The sequence below is a fragment of the Amphibalanus amphitrite genome, unplaced genomic scaffold, assembly GCF_019059575.1.
Source record: "Amphibalanus amphitrite isolate SeventyFive unplaced genomic scaffold, NRLGWU_Aamphi_draft 000294F_arrow, whole genome shotgun sequence".
In the NCBI taxonomy this organism is placed as follows: domain Eukaryota; kingdom Metazoa; phylum Arthropoda; class Thecostraca; order Balanomorpha; family Balanidae; genus Amphibalanus; species Amphibalanus amphitrite.
Window position 1 is genome coordinate 102,041 of NW_024881789.1, and position 19,811 is coordinate 121,851.

The 19,811-nt window shown below is 55.5% G+C and overlaps 1 protein-coding gene across 1 annotated transcript; it reads left to right on the top strand.

Moving 5' to 3' along the window:
- The first annotated feature begins 196 nt into the window (after positions 1-196).
- Positions 197-17,786, top strand: LOC122387661 (heat shock protein beta-1-like). Its single transcript, XM_043378037.1, has 5 exons — positions 197-354; positions 607-1,215; positions 10,449-10,551; positions 11,769-11,861; positions 17,253-17,786. The coding sequence occupies exons 2-5, from the start codon at positions 1,034-1,036 to the stop codon at positions 17,445-17,447; spliced, it is 573 nt and encodes a 190-aa protein (XP_043233972.1). The 5' UTR covers positions 197-354; positions 607-1,033; the 3' UTR covers positions 17,448-17,786.
- The last annotated feature ends 2,025 nt before the right edge of the window (positions 17,787-19,811 follow it).

Genomic DNA, 19,811 nt, shown 5'->3' on the forward strand with positions numbered 1-19,811 from the left:
CAACGAATCCTAAGCCATTTATTCATCAAAAGCTGAAGAAATCGACACTGTGAAATTCAGCAGCGGCTCACCGATTGGTCAGAAGAATAGGAGAAGTATCATTGAGGTGCATCCGGTGCATCGAAAGAGCACGATTTCGTTGCTGGCTGTCATTTCTGCGCAACAACCGCCGCATACGGACGAATGGCGGTGATTCAACACTCAACAAATTGATTCCAATTTGTCGAGTGCATTCAATTTATTCACGATTTGATATAGGGCTTAAATTTTCAAAATTCGTATTTTCATGCGTTTCGGTGAAAATAATGCGGCCTATAAAGGAGCCACGGTAAAGCACAGCACAACAGCTAAACCGTAAGAATTAGATATACTGAATGGTCAATGGAGTGCAATGCAATGAAAAGCGGAGGCTACTGCTCTGACTTCATATTGGCTTCTTCATTATTCATTATCTTATCATTTGCCGTGAACTTGACACCCTTCGTTGAATACCCGAGCCAAAATTGCATCGTTTCTTGATCTTTGCCTTGTGACTTTGTTATACTATGATATTGAATGTGTGTAACAACTAGCATGAGATATGATGAATCGCCTTTTATTCCCTAGGTCTATGGACGTTGGACTGGACTACTCAGCTCAGCAAGTGCCCTCAGCTGGAAACTTGACTGGATGCACGCCACCTCCGGACCAACGACTTCCAACATGCTTCTTAACGGCTTCCTGTTTGTCTGCCGTACCGCGCTACTGTCCCGCGCCGGCCGCCCCGTTGCAGCGCTCCCCGCTCCGTCCAGCGGCCGCGCGACGCGTCACTCCCCCAGCGATCGGCCAGTGCCCCGCCCCTGTCTGGACCGGCGGCGGCCGCCCCTCGCGCGATGACGTCACTCAGCGGAGCGCCGCAGCGCCGTGCCACGGCCGGCGGCGGCGGCGGCGCTGGCGTCGAGGTGGCGGCTGGCGCACTCGACAGCCGACGGTCGGAGGGTGAGCGGTGTGGCCGTGTGCAGCGCGAGACAGAGCAGTGCCACCAGCAGCAGCCATGGCCAAGCGTAACATCCCCGTCAAAATGGGCGACTTCAGCATCATCGACACAGAGTTCAGCAGCATCCGCGAGCGGTTCGACGCCGAAATGCGCAAGATGGAGGATGAGATGAACAAGTTCCGCTCGGAGCTAATCAGCCGCGAGATGCCGTCGATGGGGCAGAGCTCAATCACCTCCAGGTAAGGGACGGACCGGCACTGTTCCGGTGCCTTTTGACCATATCGCCTTGCCCTCACTCCCTTGCCGTGCTGTGCTGTGCTATGTCGTTTGACGGTGGCTGTGCGGAGGCCGGCGGCAGCTGGCGGAATGTGGCTGTGACCCCGGTCGAGCCGCGGTCCCGCCCGGCCCGGTCGGCCGGTCGGTTGGTCGGTGCCCGGCCGGCCGCCGGCGGGTGGCACGCGGCCAGGCGGCGGCGGCCGGCACGGCTGCCAACACCCCTGCCAGGGAGCCGGCGGGCGGCAGGCGCGTCTGCTCGGCTCGGTGCGGCGGCCACTGCCCGACCGCCGCCCCCGCCCATGGCCTCTGCCGACGGCCGCCGCCGCCGTCGGCCGATGTCGAGGTCGTCGGAGATCGATTCTGGTAGTGGCGCGCCCCGCCCCCTCGGCCGGTGCCGGTCGTAACCGCCCCCTCCCGAGCTCCCCCTAAGGCAGGGGCGGTACGGGCGCCGAAGGGGGCAGACCGTCTTTGTTCGACCGTCCCGCTGCGCCGACCCCGGCAGGGGATGGGCAGCTAGATACGGGGCCGCCGTTTCTGCTCCCCATCCTGCGGACACGGGAGACGAGAGACCGGCTATCTGCTCCGTTCTATTCGGCGGCCTGCAGACCGTTATGGTCAAAGCACCGCTCGAAACACCCCTTTGTCCGAACCCACATTCAGTTGATGTGTTTCTCTAGCCGTAAATCTTTCATAACGTCGTCTGCTCGTGTTCCGGCGGCAAAAACACGCGTGTTTACGTGCTCTCGCTCTACTTGGTCCCCGCGACCGGACCCGTGCCAGTCGCCAGTTTGTAACATATACAGAACGGGCTTCACTAATAAGGAGAAACGTCTCGCTGAGCCGCTCAGTGGTGTGAAAACGCCTCGCTCAGTGCCAGTGGCTGGCTATGTGGCGTGTCGGACCCTCGCGTGGCTCGCGATTTGCATTACAGAGGATTACGAGTTTGTTTTCCTTCGGTACCCGTCTGAATTGGATTGTATACTACTGACCGTTATTTTATTCCATTGTAGTAGGCTCAAGTGGGTATTAGGTATACGCGATTGTAAAAGAGAGGAAGTTCTCACCTCAGTTTGAATGAGCAGAACTGTTTATTTCCTGCCGGAAATCGCAGCTGGCACAATCCAATGTTATTGACTATTGACCTCATGATAGACGATTCTTAGGGTTTTCCTCAGCAAAACGTGTAGTTTGGTTTTAACCTAATGGCTCTGTTGGTGCAGTCTGATAAATGATTGGTACCACATCAAGTATCTTTACAATAGGACATGAAATTTAATTTTCTCGTCTAGTTGCTCAATCAATAACTAACGTCGGCGGCCACCAACATGCGTCTTTGACGTTCGTCTGACTTTGCGAACGTCGTGGGTGAAGTCCTCTAACATCCGACAGGTGAAGCCCTTCCGCTTCCCTTGAGACACTCAGGTCGTGTGTCGATCGGACAAGAGTAGCTCGACAAGCAGCTGGGACGAGCGCCGCTAAACGCTCCCGCCCCGCCGAGCGAGAGGACAGTCAGTTCATTAGTGGTCCATTGTACGGATGAGGCGTGCTGCCTTCCTACCGACCGATAGGTCGACCGGTCAGAGGGAGGTCAAACTGTCTCTGGCGAGGTGAACAGGTCATGCCACTGGCGCTTCAGAGATAAATAGGCGTGCAATGTGTCGAAACGAAGTTTAAGCGCTTAGCGCACCCTGTCTGACCAAGTTCTGCTCACTGCTGTCAGTCACTCCATCAAAGGGTATGTCTGGAACGATGGGCCGCTTCTTGGTCTCCCTACATTGTTATGAGACATGGCAGTGTAGGTACGAAAGGCGAGCGAACACGGTGACTTAAGTAACTCCTTGGACGGTATCGCGGAGCCTTGGCGCACCCAGTGCCCCCTTTCCTTGCTAGTCGCGGGCGGTTGACGTTGGGATATGCAGGAGAGTGGAAAGACCTCTCGAGAAGCCCCCGGCCCACGACCTTCCATGATGTCACGACTGTGTTAGTGGAGGCCGCCTCACACAGCCAAATTGGCAGTTTGCGATCCAGAATGACCCTAGATAATACTTGTTCGACGGGTATGTAATCAAATGAGTCACGGAACGCCAGCGAATTGCTGCACCGGCCCGGACTGGGGGCGTCTGCACTGGGGCCTCAAACCGGCTTCATTCAATGATTGGGACATCATCTCGTGAATGTCCGGCATAGGTCATGAGATAGGGTGATGGGACCTAGACGTGACATCACGGTAGGAACATCACGCAGTGAGCTGAGTTGATTAATTGACAATTACCTACCTACTTACTACTTAGCCCATAAAATGTGCCATTGTGGTCATTCTTTGTCTTTTTAGCTTGTTCTTCATAAGCTGCTCATACATAGCTTCAATTAGCAAGAATAGTGAGTTCCTTTTAACTAAACCCCGATGGGAAGTCACTGACCCTCTGCTCTCCTTCGTTCCTCTACCCGCCCTTGTCATGCTGAGCGCATACCTGTTCATCCTTTGCCGCGCCCCACCCTGTGGCCATGACGTCACACGGTCGTGTCGTGTTGGCAGTGGCACTCGCTCCGCCGGCCGGCTGGGCGTTTCCAGACCTTTCTCTCACGCGCTCTCCGCCTGTCCGTCCGTCTGTCCGCCCGTCTTTCCGTCCGCCCGTCTGCCTGTCTGTCCGTCTGCTCGCCGTCCGTGACAATCCCCGCTCGGCGCGGCGTGACGTGATGTGATGGTTCACCGTGACTGCCCGGCGTGACGGTCAATCACGCAGTCTGCGTTTTTTTTTTTCGCTGCAGTCTGCACTGTTTCTCGTTGCAGTCGTCAACGGCTTTGGTTGATTTCTTTAGATTCTTGAACAACGGCATGCCGAAGTGACTATGCTTGTGAGTGAGCCTCTTCCAACTACCATCCAGTCTGTCCGATGTCTGCGTGTTTCAGATCTATTCCATGCCCTGAGGTGCGTCCCACTGCCTGATCCCAGACTAACCGGTCGCGTAGTGCCCAATCAGCCGCCTGATCCCGTCTGTCTCTCGCACGCTGCCGGACGCCGCTGCGCGCTCTCAGGAGTCGCACCTCCGAGTACCACCGGATGGTTGACGGTAAGGAGGAGGAACACCAGCGGGAGACCTCGGAGACGTTCAGCCGGCAGCGCCGGGACCCGGCGTCGGCGAGCGAGGCGGCGCGCCGTCCTCCGCCGTCCGCCGGCGGCAGCCGGATGACCACCGAGCTGACCATGCGGCACACGAGCACCTCCCCTGCCGGCGCGGCCAGCCGGACCGAGCAGCCGGCCGGCCGGACGGCGACACGGCAGGGCAGCGGGACGCCCGGCAGCGGCGGAGGAGGCGAGCGTCCCTCCGCTCCGTCCTCCCAATCGGCCTCTCGCAGCTCCAGGTAACGCCCGGTGCCGGGGCCGGCCGCGGAGCATGCGGGCTCAGGCCGCCGACCGGACGCTTCAAGTCTGATCGGTGATTGATGTCAGCTTTCTGTTTGGTGGTCGTTGTATATAGATTCATTTTTATTTTCTGGATGCTCGATGTTCGCTGTTCTCTAGAAGTGCCGGTGTGTAGATTCGATGCATCAAATTTTCTTGAGTTGTAGGAGCTATGCTCCACTTCTTTGGCTCCATTTGCATCTTATTCGGTTTTGGTTGAGTTTCTTTTCCACTCGATGTTTCGTGCATGTCCATTTCGTTTGGTGCATCAGTTGTCGGTACTCCGCTGCGCCGTAGATGTCGCCAATGTTTGACATTACATGTCTGATCGTTCGCTGCCGGTGTTGCCGCCAGTACGGCACCAGTCGCCGTGTTTTTATGGAGCTGGGCTGAGGTATGCCGCGACGGATGTTCGCTGTTATGACGTGGCATGTGCTCACTGTGCACATCGCATGATATCGGCTGCACGGTGAGCGCCCGAGCTCGGATTTAGCCGGCTTATCCTCACCAGCAGCGGGTGCTGGGCTTGTTTGGCTGTCCATTTTTATCACCATTATTCCACCATGTGCATTTGGCGGCGACAGACGTTCGATACAAGTCAGCGGATTGTGTTTGACGTGTCGTTATTTGTTTATCGTTTTCTCTCCCGCTGACGTCAGGTTTGCCGGTGGGTGGGCCGTTGGCTGCCGTGTGAGCCGCTGGGTGCTATGTGCCCTGCCGTCTCCTCTCGCAGGCTCCACAAGTCGGCTCCCTCCTAGCCGCGGCCCGTGTCCTTGACGAGCGCGTTCCACCGCTCCGCTCAGGTGTCTCCTACATATATGCTCGCAGCGCGCCGCGGGCGAGTCGCGTGTGTGAGGGTGACTGAGGCGGTACAGGTGGACGGACACCCGCGACAGTAGGTGATGACGCACGCATCACAGCTGTGATGGAACGGGCGTCACAGGGCCACCGTCCGTCGCATCTCACCACAAAATGCAGAGAATCACGAAGGACTCTCTGGGTGCCTCTTCCTGCACTGCATTGTACACTGTTATCACACGGTGCATCATATGAATACTTCCTGTGAGAATGACGGCTTCCTCCTCCTGTCTCCTTCTTTCATCGCCATCTCTTTTTCCACCGCGTGCCGCCGTCCCGTGTTTCCCCATCACGCGTTCCGCCGCCCGCGTGTTGGTGCACCAGCTCTTCCGTCGTTTATTTCTTCCGCCAACCGACCGTCGCCGTCTGCCCGGCTGCCTATTTATAGTTTCCTGTGCCGCTACACGCGAGGCTCCCTCGCTTGCCTGCTCTCTCTCTGGCGGCGGTAACGGCTCACTGTCTCGGCTCGTCGGCACGGTCCTGGAAACCCGCACGCCTGGTCTGCGTCGAGATGCAGACCGCTGCGAACAGGATATACTCACCTGAATCGCTGGGTGGTGACAATAACAGTGGCGGTAACAGCGACGCTAGCGGTGGTGCCGCGGGAGAACTGGGATGCAGATGGTGCGGATAGTGGCACGACACCGACCGATCACCGTTATTGATATGTGCAAATCGCGGTCGCCCTGTGAATTTGGTCGCCACGTAGCCCAATTTGTGGTCAGGCACGACTCTCTGTCATGCCGGTCAGGAGGCTGGAACGGTTTGTCGCAGGCTGTCAGCCGCTCGCGTTGTGAGTTGGCATTTCTGGGTGGAACAGTCATGATCTCATGCCTCGTACCCGGATGACGATGGTAAGGTTCGCTGTGACAGGGACCCATCCGTCACTCAATCAGCTATTCGGGGTGGTTTGGTCCGAACGGCGACGTTAGGTCACCGCTCCTGAGCAATATCATGCAGCGATCGGCTGGTTTAAATGCTGTACGGCTGCTATCCGCGGCATCTGTGTTCTGCACGTTTCATGCGTGCACGCGGCATCTGCATTCTGCAGGATTCATGCGTGCACCCACGTGGCCCCGTTGCGCTTGACCTGAGCGGGGAAGTTCCAGCTTCATGGAGCTCTCAGTTGTAGTGTCTGCGACTGGTGTTCATATTCAGACATTGGCGACACCCGACCTGCTGTGCCTCAAAGCAAGCCGTGGGTTCTGGTCGGAAACCACCGAGTTGCGGTGCCAACTCCGTTGCCGCCCCTCTCAGTGCCAGCCACGTGTGCCTGTGGGATGCCCTGCGGCCGCCCGAGGCCAGGTCGGGTTGACGAGGAGGGGGCATTTCCGCCCCACCCCTGCATCTCCCGTCTGTCGCTCACAGGAGGCCGGCCGGCCGGCGGAGTATGCAGCACAAACGGTCGACGGTTCTTGGCAGCCGGAGCGGCGGGCAGGTCGGAGCCAGACAGACGGGTCGCTCGCCGCCCTCTGAGCGGCGCGGCGCCACCGGTCTCGGCGTGCCCACGTCAGATCGGAGAGGGACAGTATCGCCGGCATCGCAGACCTGTTATGCCTAATACGGGACCGGACTCACTTCCTTATCCCCAGAGCAGTTTGGTGGGGCATTCCAGCCGGACCGGCTGGCTGCTATTCGGTGTGCATTTCGTCTAGCTGTGTGATTGTAGCTGGAAGCGGATGCTGTCGAGTGTCGATGTAGGCAATTGGGTTAGTGATTTCCGTTCACTTGAATGAAAAGTTTGATGTGCGTCTGTGACCTTTGCGGTTGATGAGCTGCTAATGTACATATTTTTGTAATATTAAACATTATTTTACATATTAATGTTCATTACAAGTACATATTTTTTGTTGCCTTTCCATGGAAAATAACTATTATACTCCAAATATCTTCAACGCTCATTGCGCTGCTCTGAAGCACTCACAGCTCATTAAGCGTGAACTCGGAGCGCTGAATTATTTAGCCACGTGCACCTTGTATTGAGCGGCCCCACGCCGGTGCATGCCAGTTACGTTGTCACGCCGCGCGCGGCCTGAAGGTCGTGTGTCGCAAACGTTTGTAACCGGCCCTGCCGCCTGCGATGACCACACGTGACCCGAATAGGTAACCCCACCCGGCACCAGCGCGGCGCGAATAATGACATCGCACGACACAACACGGCAACGACTGGGGGTCCAGGAACGCTCAACACCGCGGCTGTGCGGCTCATACTGGAAGTCGGTGGTTCAGGTTGGTCCAAGCCAAAACGCCTTCCCTGCCCAGTACTCACCGAATGTGCCGAACCAAAACGCGCTACATGGTGTTAGAGGAGCGGAATTCAGCTCTCATCGCCGATTGCACGCTGGTCGTTTACAACCGGATAACTTCGGGCGCGCCCCGGACCCCGTCCCGGACCGGGCCGTGACGTCACGTGCCACGATGCACCTTAGTGACGTCACGGGCGATCGATAGCTCGCCACCCTTCCATACCTGGCGCCGGTGGGCCGGCGTGCCGTGCTGCCGCCGCTCAATGAACACCCGCTTCGTGCTGAGGGGACCAGGAAAGACGGCGGGCAAACTGTCAATATGAAACGACGGCCGCGACTTTCTGGAAGGAAAAAAGTCACGGCGTTATTCCGATAGTTTTGTGGCATTTCGTTCATAAAGTCTGGTGGAGGTTTGCTGCGGAGCTGGCTGGGTGTTTACAGCCGTGCCGGCGGCAGCGGGCGAGTCGGTCGGTCTGCGAATCAACAAACCGCTGCTCTGACGACTACCAACCGTTTCGGGCGGACGGTGGCCCCCGGGCGTCTGCCGGGCCTCAAAAGGGGCGCCCGGCCCAGCTCACTGACGTTATGTCTCGTCATGATCAGCCGATACTCCGACTGGTCCTAGGACTGGCGTAGTGGATCTGTTGGTTTCGGTCGTCTTGCGACTCCGCTGTCTCGGTCTCTGACTCTGGACCTAGCTTGTCACCTTTACTTGACCCTGAGAGTGACCTGTTGTTTTGGGTAGGCCAGCCTTCATCCTCTGCTATCTCCTGGCGACTGATGCTGTCTCTCCCCCACCGCCACCCTGATATAAACCCACTGTCTCTCGCCAGTAACTCTAACCTGTTGACCTCAAACGAGCCGGTGCTGTCGCGTGCCGGGCCGCTCAGAGCCGGTGGGTGACACATGGCGGCCATCACTGACCGTCTGCCGTGACGGGACGACCCGCCCTGGCCCGAACGGTCGCTGGACCCGCCCAGCCCGCCGACCTCTCGACCTCCCGACCGTCCACCGTCCGACCGCCGACCGCCGACCGTCTAACCACCGCTAGCCGGCCGGCCGCAGGCGCTCTGGCGGGTCGCCCGAGCGTTTGTTTGCCTGTCTGGGTCCCGACGGCCGGTGGCGCTGCCCCACAGGGCAGGGAGGGGCGCCGGGGGCTGTCGGCACACCTCTGCCGGGCGCCCCAGAGACGCGGCTGTCGGCGGCTGTCGGTGTTGACGAGATGCGCACTGGGCGTGTGGTGACATGCGGCGCTTGTATGTTGATGCCTGCACTGATGATAGCATGATGAAGGGATGTGGATGCTGGACGAACTGATGCAATATACTGCTCTTTTGGCGACGTCGACGAGGCAAAGGCCTGGGCTCTTGTTCTACTATGGTCTTCGTTCCAGTGCCTTGCAGGACGCATCATTGCTGCTCGTTTAGTGGTTTACAGCCGCCCATCATTCGCGGGATGTTGAGCATGCTGCTTGCGTGCAGCAGTTATGCCGATGAGATGCTGCTCACTGCTCAGTGCTCAGCACATGCTGCGCCCAGCGATGACTCACTTGGACCACTCAGACGATATCCGCCCGCCCCCTCTGTCGTGATGTATCCTCTTCCCATATCGCTCCCCTGCTCTTCCATCGCCACTCCCGCGGTGACCCAACCCCCTCCCGCCGCTCCCGTGATGATGTGTGTCTCAGAGGGCGGTGGATGACGTCATTCTCAGCTCCCATCCTCTCTCTGCTCCCGCCTCTCCTCTGTGAGACCCGGACGTTCCATCATTTGTGTGTGCCGAGGCGCCGAGGAGGCGGCGGGCGCAGGGAAGCCGCATGAGGCGCGAGGCGCTCATTCAATCACGTCTCTGAGGTGCACCGCGCCGCGCCGGTCCGGGAGGCAGACCGTCTGCTGCTCAATGCTCACACAGACGGGAGAGGCGGGGGAGTGGGAAGGTGACGCAACGATGTGAAATGCTGACAAAATGTTCAGCTGTTGCTGATAAGATGCATACTTCTCTTGAGTTTCATTCATTGTTAGGTTAGTCGACCTGACAGACCGCGGTTGATTTCAGGGCATTTAGTTGAAGTATTGAAGAGTGCTGTTTTAGAGTCATATTTTTCCCAGGTTTATGTTTGTAGATATAAAACTTTATCGGAATTCACTGGGAAACTCCCACTGAATTCCGATCTCCCACTCCACTGTCACTCCCAGTGAATTCCGATAAAGTATTGAAGAGGCCCGACCCCTTTGACTCCAGGCGAATTCGAACGCATTTTTAGCTATCTAACAGCAGTCAGCATCTGTCGAGACAGGGCTAAATCACTAGTGCATTTATCTCATTGGCAAAACGATGTGTTGTACATTACTGCACTACGTACCTTTTCTCTCAGGAAGACGGCTTAGTGGTGGAGGCTAGACTGGCTGGATATCCATTTACGTCCCAACCCTTCCCTTTACACCTCACCTGGCTTGGATTAAAATATCACTCGTCATAGATAGCCGTAAACCCCTGTTGCACCCGGCTGTAATGCGCATTGCCACGACACTGATACCCAACTCCCCGATCCCCGAAACCTATATCCCTCGATATCCCTGATGTGGTGCTCCATGATCCCCTGCACCATGATACATGATCTGCATTGACCAGCTGCTGGTATTTGTATGGCCTGTTCTCGTCTGACGGTGCGTTGTTGTTTTGTTTCAGCACCACATCCCAGCAGCAGTCGGGCTTCCCCGGATCGAGTCTGGCGCCGCGCTCCGACCCGTCCACCTGGCTGGACAACCTGAACTCGCCCCTCATACAGGACGTACGTATCACAACCTGAACTCGCCCCTCATAGCAACTTGAACTCGCCCCTCATACAGGACGTACGTATCACAACCTGAACTTGCCCCGCAACCTGAACTCGACCCTCATACAGGACGTACGTATCACAACCTGAACTTGCCCCGCAACCTGAACTCGACCCTCATACAGGACGTACGTATTTGCCAGAAGTCGCTCCTAGCGGCCTGAACTCGCCCCTTGTATAGGACGTGCGTATCACACAACCTGATCTTGCCCCTCATACAGGACGTACGTACGTGTTACAGCCTGAACTCGTCCCTCATACAGGACGCATGTATTGCCTCAACCACAGACCGAGCTGTATACCAGGTCTTTGCCTGTATGGCTGTGCCCGTCAGGTTTGTTTACCAAAGGTCAATGCCTCAACTCGCTTCCGAAAGACATTTTTGTTGAGATTTTTTTTCACGCTTAGCATCAAGCATCAGCTTGTCAAATGACTAGACTGTATTTACCAGCTCTGTTCGCGAGTGTGAAATTACGTGATCTCACCCCATGCTATCGGCCCGTGATTTATTTGACTTATTGAGACATCGGCTCATTAAAGCCCGATATTCAAATGTCATTTGCGTGATAAACCGTAAATTAATGCCTGGCCCCTGGTGGTGATCACTGAATGTTAATTAATCCACCAAATGGCCCCTGGAGGGGATCCATTAATCAGTTTTGTCGGGAGATGGTGATCTCTCAGATCACTCTCAGGCTGTTATCGACGCTAGCTGAGAATGGGGAGAATGAATCTCCTCTTGCCTCCTGTAGTTTTCCGAGCATTGCTAGGTTCTGCTCCCTGTTCCTGACCCATCAAATGGAAACACTCTGCAGATATTCCCTTCTAGCTAGCGCGGTGTGAGGCCAATGTCTGTTGTCCTTTGATTCCCCGCTCTGCCCAGCGATCTGAGAGTCGAAATTCAGTGACCCAACCTGCCCGAGGTATCGACTGCGCCGCAGTGGGCACTGTGAGCACACCAAAGGAAGGTCGCGTACTGTAACGCAATGTGTTAGAAGCCGGCGAGGTGCCTCTAATTAGGCCCGTAATCGTTCCATCTTCTTGAGACCTGGGAAGATTCACCAATATGCATATCCACTCAGTCACTGATGCAAATTTCTAAGGTGTTCAGTCTCCGCGCGGCATTGTTTCGCGTGCTCGTTTTTGTGACGTTCCCCGCATCGTCGTTTCAGGAGGGTGATCAGAAGCAGCTGAAACTGCGTTTCGATGTTAGCCAGTACAAGCCCGAGGAAATTGTCGTCAAAACCGTCGACAACAAGCTCCTGGTGAGTATTCCGGTCTAGATAGACAATCGCTATTGTATGATACACGAGCGCGATTTTGTAACGTTCTCTCCTGTCGCCATTTCTTTGTGTTCATTTGGTTCTTCGATGCGACTGGAGTCAAAGGATCTAGGAAGTCGGATTATTTGCGCAATGATAAGATATTTCACTGATCGATTCCAGATAACCTACCTAACTATTTACCAAGCTTCGACGTGTAGGTACTGGCATTGAAGTTCGCAGCACACGGCAGCTAGTGCCATACGAGTACAGGGCAGCGTGCTCCGTCCTCTATTCTGTCGCCTCACCTCTATTCCTTCTCTATTCTGCCAGTGCCGTCTCCTGCCTGTCGCCTCACCTTCGTGCTGCTGTGATTTCCTGCACACCCTGCTCTCGTATTCAGCCTGCTCGGCGTCGACCAGCGTCAGTCCCGTGCACCTGGCGGCCTGTCGCGGGCCTCGAGCCGGGCGCCACCGAATGATCTCAATACCTTTGTCCGAGGCGGCTCCATTGTTCGCTCCAGCTACAGCGGTGATGGTGGGGAGGGGGAGGGGGAGACGACTCGGATCCTGTGACACACGCCTCCGCCCACACGCCCGTGAGCTTCTCCGCCCCTCCCCTCCCCCTACCTGTCTGTCCATCCCATCCGCCAGACACCTCGCCCCTTTCTCTGCCGCCCCTCCCATTGCAGCGTCTTGACACCGGCTGGCACATAGGCTGGCAGCTCGGGCATTCCTGTCACAGGGCTGGCAGCCGCTCAGACCGGGCCGGCTTCGTTTGACGTCGGGCTGTCGGTGTAACTCGTTCGCTGGAGTATGCGGTCTCAGGGTGGATGATGCATTACCCACCGCCGTTTTCAAAGGAGCTCCACACGACATGGTGCATTTAGCCGTAGATGAGGTGGTTTTGCTCCGGCTTCGTGGTACTGGCACGGTATCTTATTTAGTCCGACTTCCTGTTCCTTCTGCATTGACTCGGGCCACTAACCAAGACGCCGGTCACCCCCCCCCCCCCTCCATGTCCCATGGCTGCCGGACGCTGCGGCTGAACTGTGACGAGTCTGACCGAGCGCTGGCCGCCGCCACCTCTGTCCCGTTCTGTGCGTGGGCACTTCTCGCCTCTGGTGGCGGCGCCTTCTGCCGTTATTATTCATTGGACCGGCGCCGCGCCGCGCTGAGCGAATGCTGACTGATAGCGGCAGAGGAGGCCCGGTCGAACTCCCGCGGTCACGGGTCGCAGGGACGTGACCCCGCGACCTGTGACTGTCTGTCGACAGGACAGCGCCGCAGCACCCTATAACAGGACTGATCGCGCGCACCCGCTGTGCCGCACCCGGCTACCACGAGTTTCGTGGCTCAGAGAAAATGACACGTTCCCCGCATGTTTTATACTAAAGATATACTGTCTAAGATACTAGTATATTTTCAACCTGTCTTTTTGAAGATTTGTTTTTTTTTCTTCTTCTTCTTTTTGCTGTAATTCGTTCTGAATATTCTATGACTGACAGCCAAACCAACTCAGTAAATATGGGTCGTAAATCTATTCGAATGTCAGTCACATTGCTATAATCGGATTTCTCTTATTGTTTCCAGAAGATGTGTCGGGTAATGATTCGTAACTACGATGACCATCGACCAGGCATCAAATATTCGTTACGTAACCAAATGGATGCCTTCATTCGCTCCAGTTGAGCCATTAAAGGGACTATCCCACCTTTAACATGGGGTTTGAGTTGAGATAGCCAAGTTTGCGGCGAGGTTCAGAAACCACTATCTATCTAGGTTGCAACCCCCGCGGCTTCTTGGTGTTGAAGAAATTCGTTCCCTTCATTTGAAAATGGGCCTTGTACAAGGCCCTATCTTCAACATGGAGCAACCGTTAGTGTGACGTCACCTGGTTTAGTCATTCTGATTTAAATGGGTTTGTTCGTTGAAAAATCGCTTAAAACTTGGTCTGAACTTTGTTGTGGTGCCTACAGAGTAAAAAGAATCAGCTTTATGACAGTAATGTGGCCTGGGGAAGGAGGTAATTTTGGGCTGTGACGTCACATATTTGAAAGTTTATGTTTGGAATATGGGAAGCCTAAGATGTTTAATGAAAAATAAATGCCAGAACCGTGTTCCTGGTGATCCAATCTATAAAGTCGGGCACAATTTAACTGGTTTTAACAACATTTTAGAAGGTGGGATAGTCCCTTTAATGGACTACCAATGGTTGCATGCGGTGGCCTAATTCATATCCATGCTGGCTGCAGCATGTCTTAGGTGTGAGAAGGGGCGGTCTCGGTCTCCGCATGCGTCCTCTCGCTTTCTCCGGGTTTAAAATCTCCAGACACCTACTTACTCGCTTCGTGGCGGCGCGACGAAGAATCGGACGGGACAGGGAGAGTGTGCGTGGGTGGTGGACCGGTGGAGAGAGAGAGAGAGAGAGAGAGAGAGAGAGAGAGAGAGAGAGAGAGAGAGAGAGAGAGAGAGAGAGAGACCGGCGCTGGCCGCCCGCCCTCCGCCGTTTTCCACCGGCCGCTGGTTTACGGGCGGGTCTCTGCTCTCTCCCCTGAACCAACACTCACACAACGGACACGGCCGGACAAAGAAAAAGCACCGTGTCGGCCGGCTGATGGGTGTCGATCTCTCGCGTGAGAGCCACGCCCGGTGTCGGTGACGGCGCCGCGGGTCACTCTACTCTGTCGCTAATGGTTCGCTCCGGTGACAGGGCGCGGTCGCACCGGCGTATCGAGTAACGGCCAAGGTCGCGTCACAGCAGCAGACTGGCAGGCGTCGGGCCGCTGTGTGTGTGTGTGTGGGGGGGGGGGGGGAGGGTCGTGTGCCGCCGGTGCTGGGACCGTTGTCTGTATGATGACTCATCCTGACTGGATCGGTGTGGGCTGTCAGCGTGGTGTCACAGCTCGCTGTCGACAGGGATGGGCTGGGAAAGGTGACCGCGATACCGCCCTCCTGTGGTCGTCTCCAGTGGTCTCGCCCCGCTCACCAACGCTGCTGGAGCCCTGCTCCACCCACCCCGTTCGTGCTCCTCCCTGCTGAGCTGAACTCGCTGAGTTAGATGATTTTGTCACGAGCGGGGGCGACGACTGGAGGCAGCTCGTTTTCAGCCGCTAATATGGTGGATAATGGAAATGGGTGCGCTGCTCCCGGATGTCACCATCGCTCCTCTCTCCCCTCCCCCTCTCTCTCCCCATCGCTCCATCCATATGACTTCAGCGAGGAGGGGCCGAGCGATATGTGAACTGACGTAAACCCGGCACATTTTATGGCTATCAAATGTGAGGGAAGATAAGGAATAGATGCGGCTCCTTTATTGACTTGAAGAGCGTGGAACATTCTTGTCATCGATTTTTTATTGTTAGACGTTTCAAGGAAATAATGGCCAGAATGGGGACCAGCCCACCGCATGACTCTTCGTCATATTCGGCCACGTCACAGACACTGGAAACGTGGCAAAAAGTGCCGGTCCAGACATCGAACAGCCGATCAGCGTGACGTCATTCTCGAAGGGCGGTCTGTGGTTAGACTGAGGCAGACAAGTTGCAATCCCGCCCCTTTTCCCAGTGAGAATGCCGTCCCTGACGGCATACCTTCGGTCTGATGGTCACGTCCTCCAGTATTACGTGAATGACTCTCGGTGCTAATCGTACGGCAAATAACATGCGCCGCTGGCTAACCGCCTGTTTATTAGGTCAGGATTTAACTGTCGTAACTCGTATCTAAACCAGCAGCCAGTCTGTTGGCTTAGTCGCAGTTCGATGCAATCAAATAGAACGGAATGCTATTTGTTTAGCCGATTTTTGGCGATATTGTGTTTCCCGGGCCAACCTGCCAGCTCGGCTGTCCAAGATCAAGAGAATACTGGCATGAAGCCCACACCGGAACTCCAGCCAGGTCGGATAGGACAGGGAGATGAAAACAAACTACAGTTGTTGTTTTCGTTAGTGCTGTGCTGAATAATGCCCCTGTCACAGTGTCATCGAGGCTTTCTGTAGTCAACAATGGACAATTTTCACAAGAAAACGCGGAAAGGTCTACTAGGTTATCAGTATTGTATTTTATCAGCGCTAAGCCCTCACCTTTCTTTGATTAAAAGGCGATAGTGAGCGGTGCCGATCACCAGTAGCCGACGCCACTCCCCTGCCCCACCCAGCGTATCCTCTGACCCTCGATCCGCCGGAGCGCTCCCCCTCCCTTCTCGACACCGGTCTGTCGGTGCCCTGTTCTCATCGGTATTCGGTGCCGACCTGTCACCGACGGCCGATTCGGAGCCGCCACGCCCTGAGGGTTGCACAATGCCGCTGACCCGGCGCTGAGTCACACTGCTGGGCCCGACGCCTGCCGTGATGTCATCTACCTCAGCGGGGCGAGCCGGGGAGCAGTCAGTCCCTCGTCACACGCGGTGACGTCATCCTTCCTGACGCTACATGACGTCATAGTCGCGGTCATTGATTTCAACTGGGAGCGGTCGATTGCCTTGAGCCGATTGTCTCGTAACTGTATATGTTGGACTGGGTCAGGCTCCAGAGCAGCGTGATGATTTGGGAGTTTCTTTATATGTGGGGGATGGCTAAACGACGTTCGCAGATTCCATGTTGGTGTATCATATCACGGAACATTTTCCGGTACTGAATCGTCGAACCAGGTCCCGTAAATTCCATCAACGGGTGCTTCAATAAGCGCGCATCGAGTCGAGTCGAGTCGGTGTGCGCTTGAGGAAAGTTCATAAACAGTTTAAATTCAGCAGGAACGATGCAATCAGGTCACACCTGGCTCGTGTATCCCCTGCTACTTTGTTGATTGTACTCCGGTAAAAACATGCTGCATGCTACAATGTATGTACCTGCTCTAATCAGCAAATGCTCAGAAAGGTCGACGTGTGTTGCGATTTTGTAGAATTCGCGTGCTATTGGTGGATGAAAAATCGTGGTTCTATCTGGAACGACGAACTTATTCCTGCTATGTTGAGTGCTTACTTATGTCAAATGCTAATGACGTGGTGCTGATCCAGTTCAATTTTGTCGCGTTTTTTACTCACGCTGTGAGTCTGTGCAGGATTCCCTTGTCCTCCCCACCCACTCATTCAGCTGATGTTCCCGTCTCGCCATTTATTCGGCTGGGCTCCGTCCTGCCCATCCTTCGAGCTGTCGGCCTCATCTTGTCAGCGCCTTCAGCTGTCCGTGTTCTGACTCGTCCTCTTCCTGTGTGTCCTGTCCACAGGCGCACGTCTGTCTCGCTCAGCTCTCCGCTCGTTACTCGAAGTCCATCAACTGACAACTCCCCCTGTGTGTCCGTTCGCAGGTGCACGCCAAGGCTCCGTCTGTCTCCCTCAGCCCTCAGCCTGTTACTCGAAGACGATCGACTGACCTCTCCCCTGTGTGTCCGTTCGCAGGTGCATGCCAAGCACGAGGAGAAGTCGGACAGCCGCAGCGTCTACCGCGAGTACAACCGCGAGTTCCTGCTGCCGCAGGGCTCCAACCCGGAGATGATCAAGTCGTCGCTCTCCAAGGACGGCATCCTGACGGTGGAGGCGCCGCTGCCGGCGCTCGAGGGCGGCAGCGGCCACATCCCCATCACTCACCAGTAGCTGCCCCGCCGCCGCCGCAGTGCTGCCGCCTACCGGCGCCGTGTCGAATCTCGTGCGGCTGCTGCGCCCCGCCCACCTCAGGTGCCATATACCGGCCGCGCCGGGCGGCCGGGCGCCGCGCGCTGCAGCCCGCCGCCAGCGAGACAGACCCCTGCACCCCCGCCGCGCGTCTCCCGGCTTCAAACGGACTTAAATCCGAATTTCATTGTAGCACAATGTGATAGTGAAATGTGTACGTTTAATAATTTATTAAAACACAAAATGTCGTTTTATCGTTCACGCGGAGTGGGCCCGGCTCCTTGTCGCTGATGTATGTGAATACGAATACGAACGTCGACAGTCTGGACTTTGTCACACCGAGAGGAATCGTATCCTGCCACAAACAGCACTGATAACGTCGTCCAGGATGTCAGAGGCAATTGCTCTGTCCGCAATTGCCGTCGATGCTGTGATATCCGATTGAAGTAGCGAGATGTAGGATTAACCCACTGTCCACTGGGAGAAGCAGCGTCAATGAGACTCAACGATCTGCAAAACACTCGATTAATCGAGGCGTTCAACAGAGAGGCAGGTCGTCGCTCGGCAATATCAACGCAAATGCCTTCCGAAGTAGCGTTCCTGGCACATTCAAGCTCCATCACCCATGTGTTACACGTGACGCTGTTGTTACAACCACCCCAGTCAGCTGAGAGACGACATTGACCTATTCGCGTAACGGAGCACGGCACTGTTCTCCGGGTACCAATCTTGCGGTTAGCTCATAAACCCGATGGCTTGTCACTGGTATCGACGCGGGTTTGTCGTTTGACGTATCGAGTGACGCACTCTCGTTCGATAGCTACATGAAACGAAGAGATGTCAGGCCGTCGGGCCGATGTGCTAAACCTTATGAGGATTCATGAAAACTTCTGCTACAGAGTTTGGTCATGGTTTGTGTGGCGTCACTCGTTTCCTTAGAAGCTGCTAGCGTTGTTAGTCCCCATAGCAACCAAGCCTGGACCATCCTGTAAACACCCTAAATGATAGTTGACGTCATTTAGAACAACAATCAGACGTCGTTTGCGTCCCAAATCTCCCACACCACGGTTCCAAGACACTGCATTGCCTCAGCGCAAGAAATGGACCTATCGTTCATAGAGTGGAATGGAGCGTTCCCCCGGCTATCCCTGTGAGTTCGACCGTCCGTTGCTAGCCGGGCCTCTCGGAGCCGTGACGTACCGGACAGCGCCGGACAGCTGGCGGGATCAGCTGGTGGCTGCCGATGCCAGCTCTGGCGCTGGCTGCGACGTCGCTTCAATGTCACGCTATAAATACTCGGGTTAGGGCGAGCGAGAGGCTAGCTTCCTGATCAATTGCTCAGAACAGTCAGAGTACGCTGTTAGAGAAGGGAGGACGCCACCGGGTTAGATGGACAAAGTCACTGGCGATTGGTCCGGACAACTTGCGCACGAGGGAGCTTGCAGGTTGATAGAAAAAAAAAGAAATGGAGGGACAGTGACAGGACCAGCGGGTTAATTGCCCGGGTGACCGAGCGGGAAACCGACCGCAAAATCCAGTAGGACGTCTCATGATAGAGTTGTTATAAAGAAAACAAGGACCATAATTCGATATGAGACGAATAAATGCCAACAAAGTAGATACAGACTCATGGGCAATCCGAACAATGCATCAACTCGAGTTCAAACTTCAAATCACTAAAGCTCCTCGTAGCGCATCGAACTTTCGTTACAGCTCCGTCGCGGGTGGCTTGGCGTGCAGCGAAGACGACCGGTCTTTGATCTATCGACGGGACGAACGGATTCCTTTAAATGTTACTGGGTTACAGAAGAGCGGCTCCCCTATCTGGGCACGTGGTTGACAAAAAGACGGTGAGTTCCTGATTTGCAATAAACGCATCGACGACCGTGCTAATTGTATCCCTACTCGGTCGGTCACCTGTTGCTACGAATAAGACGAAGGTCGCTCCTCTGAAAAGTCGTGTATGACATGGTTCGGTAATTTGTATTACGCATTTTACCAAAAGCTTTATCATGTTCCACAGGTCACTAAAACATGCGATGCCCAATCCAACGTGAACCTCTGCCGCGTTACCGTACATTACTCACAGTTACCATAAAAGGCACATGTCATGGTAAATATTACAGCACCTAAATGGAGAATGTTGCAGCAAGTTTACGTCCTGCATAAAGCATTGACTAGTGCCAAGCCGATGGTTCAATTCAAATGTCTCCACACCACTACAGAATACTGCCCGCCTTGAAACATCGTCACAAAATAAAACGCATTCATGCAGTGGCGGATCCAAGGGGGGGGGGTCACATGGGTCATGCCGCCCCCCCCCCTTGAGGCCCGGGGGCCCAAAGA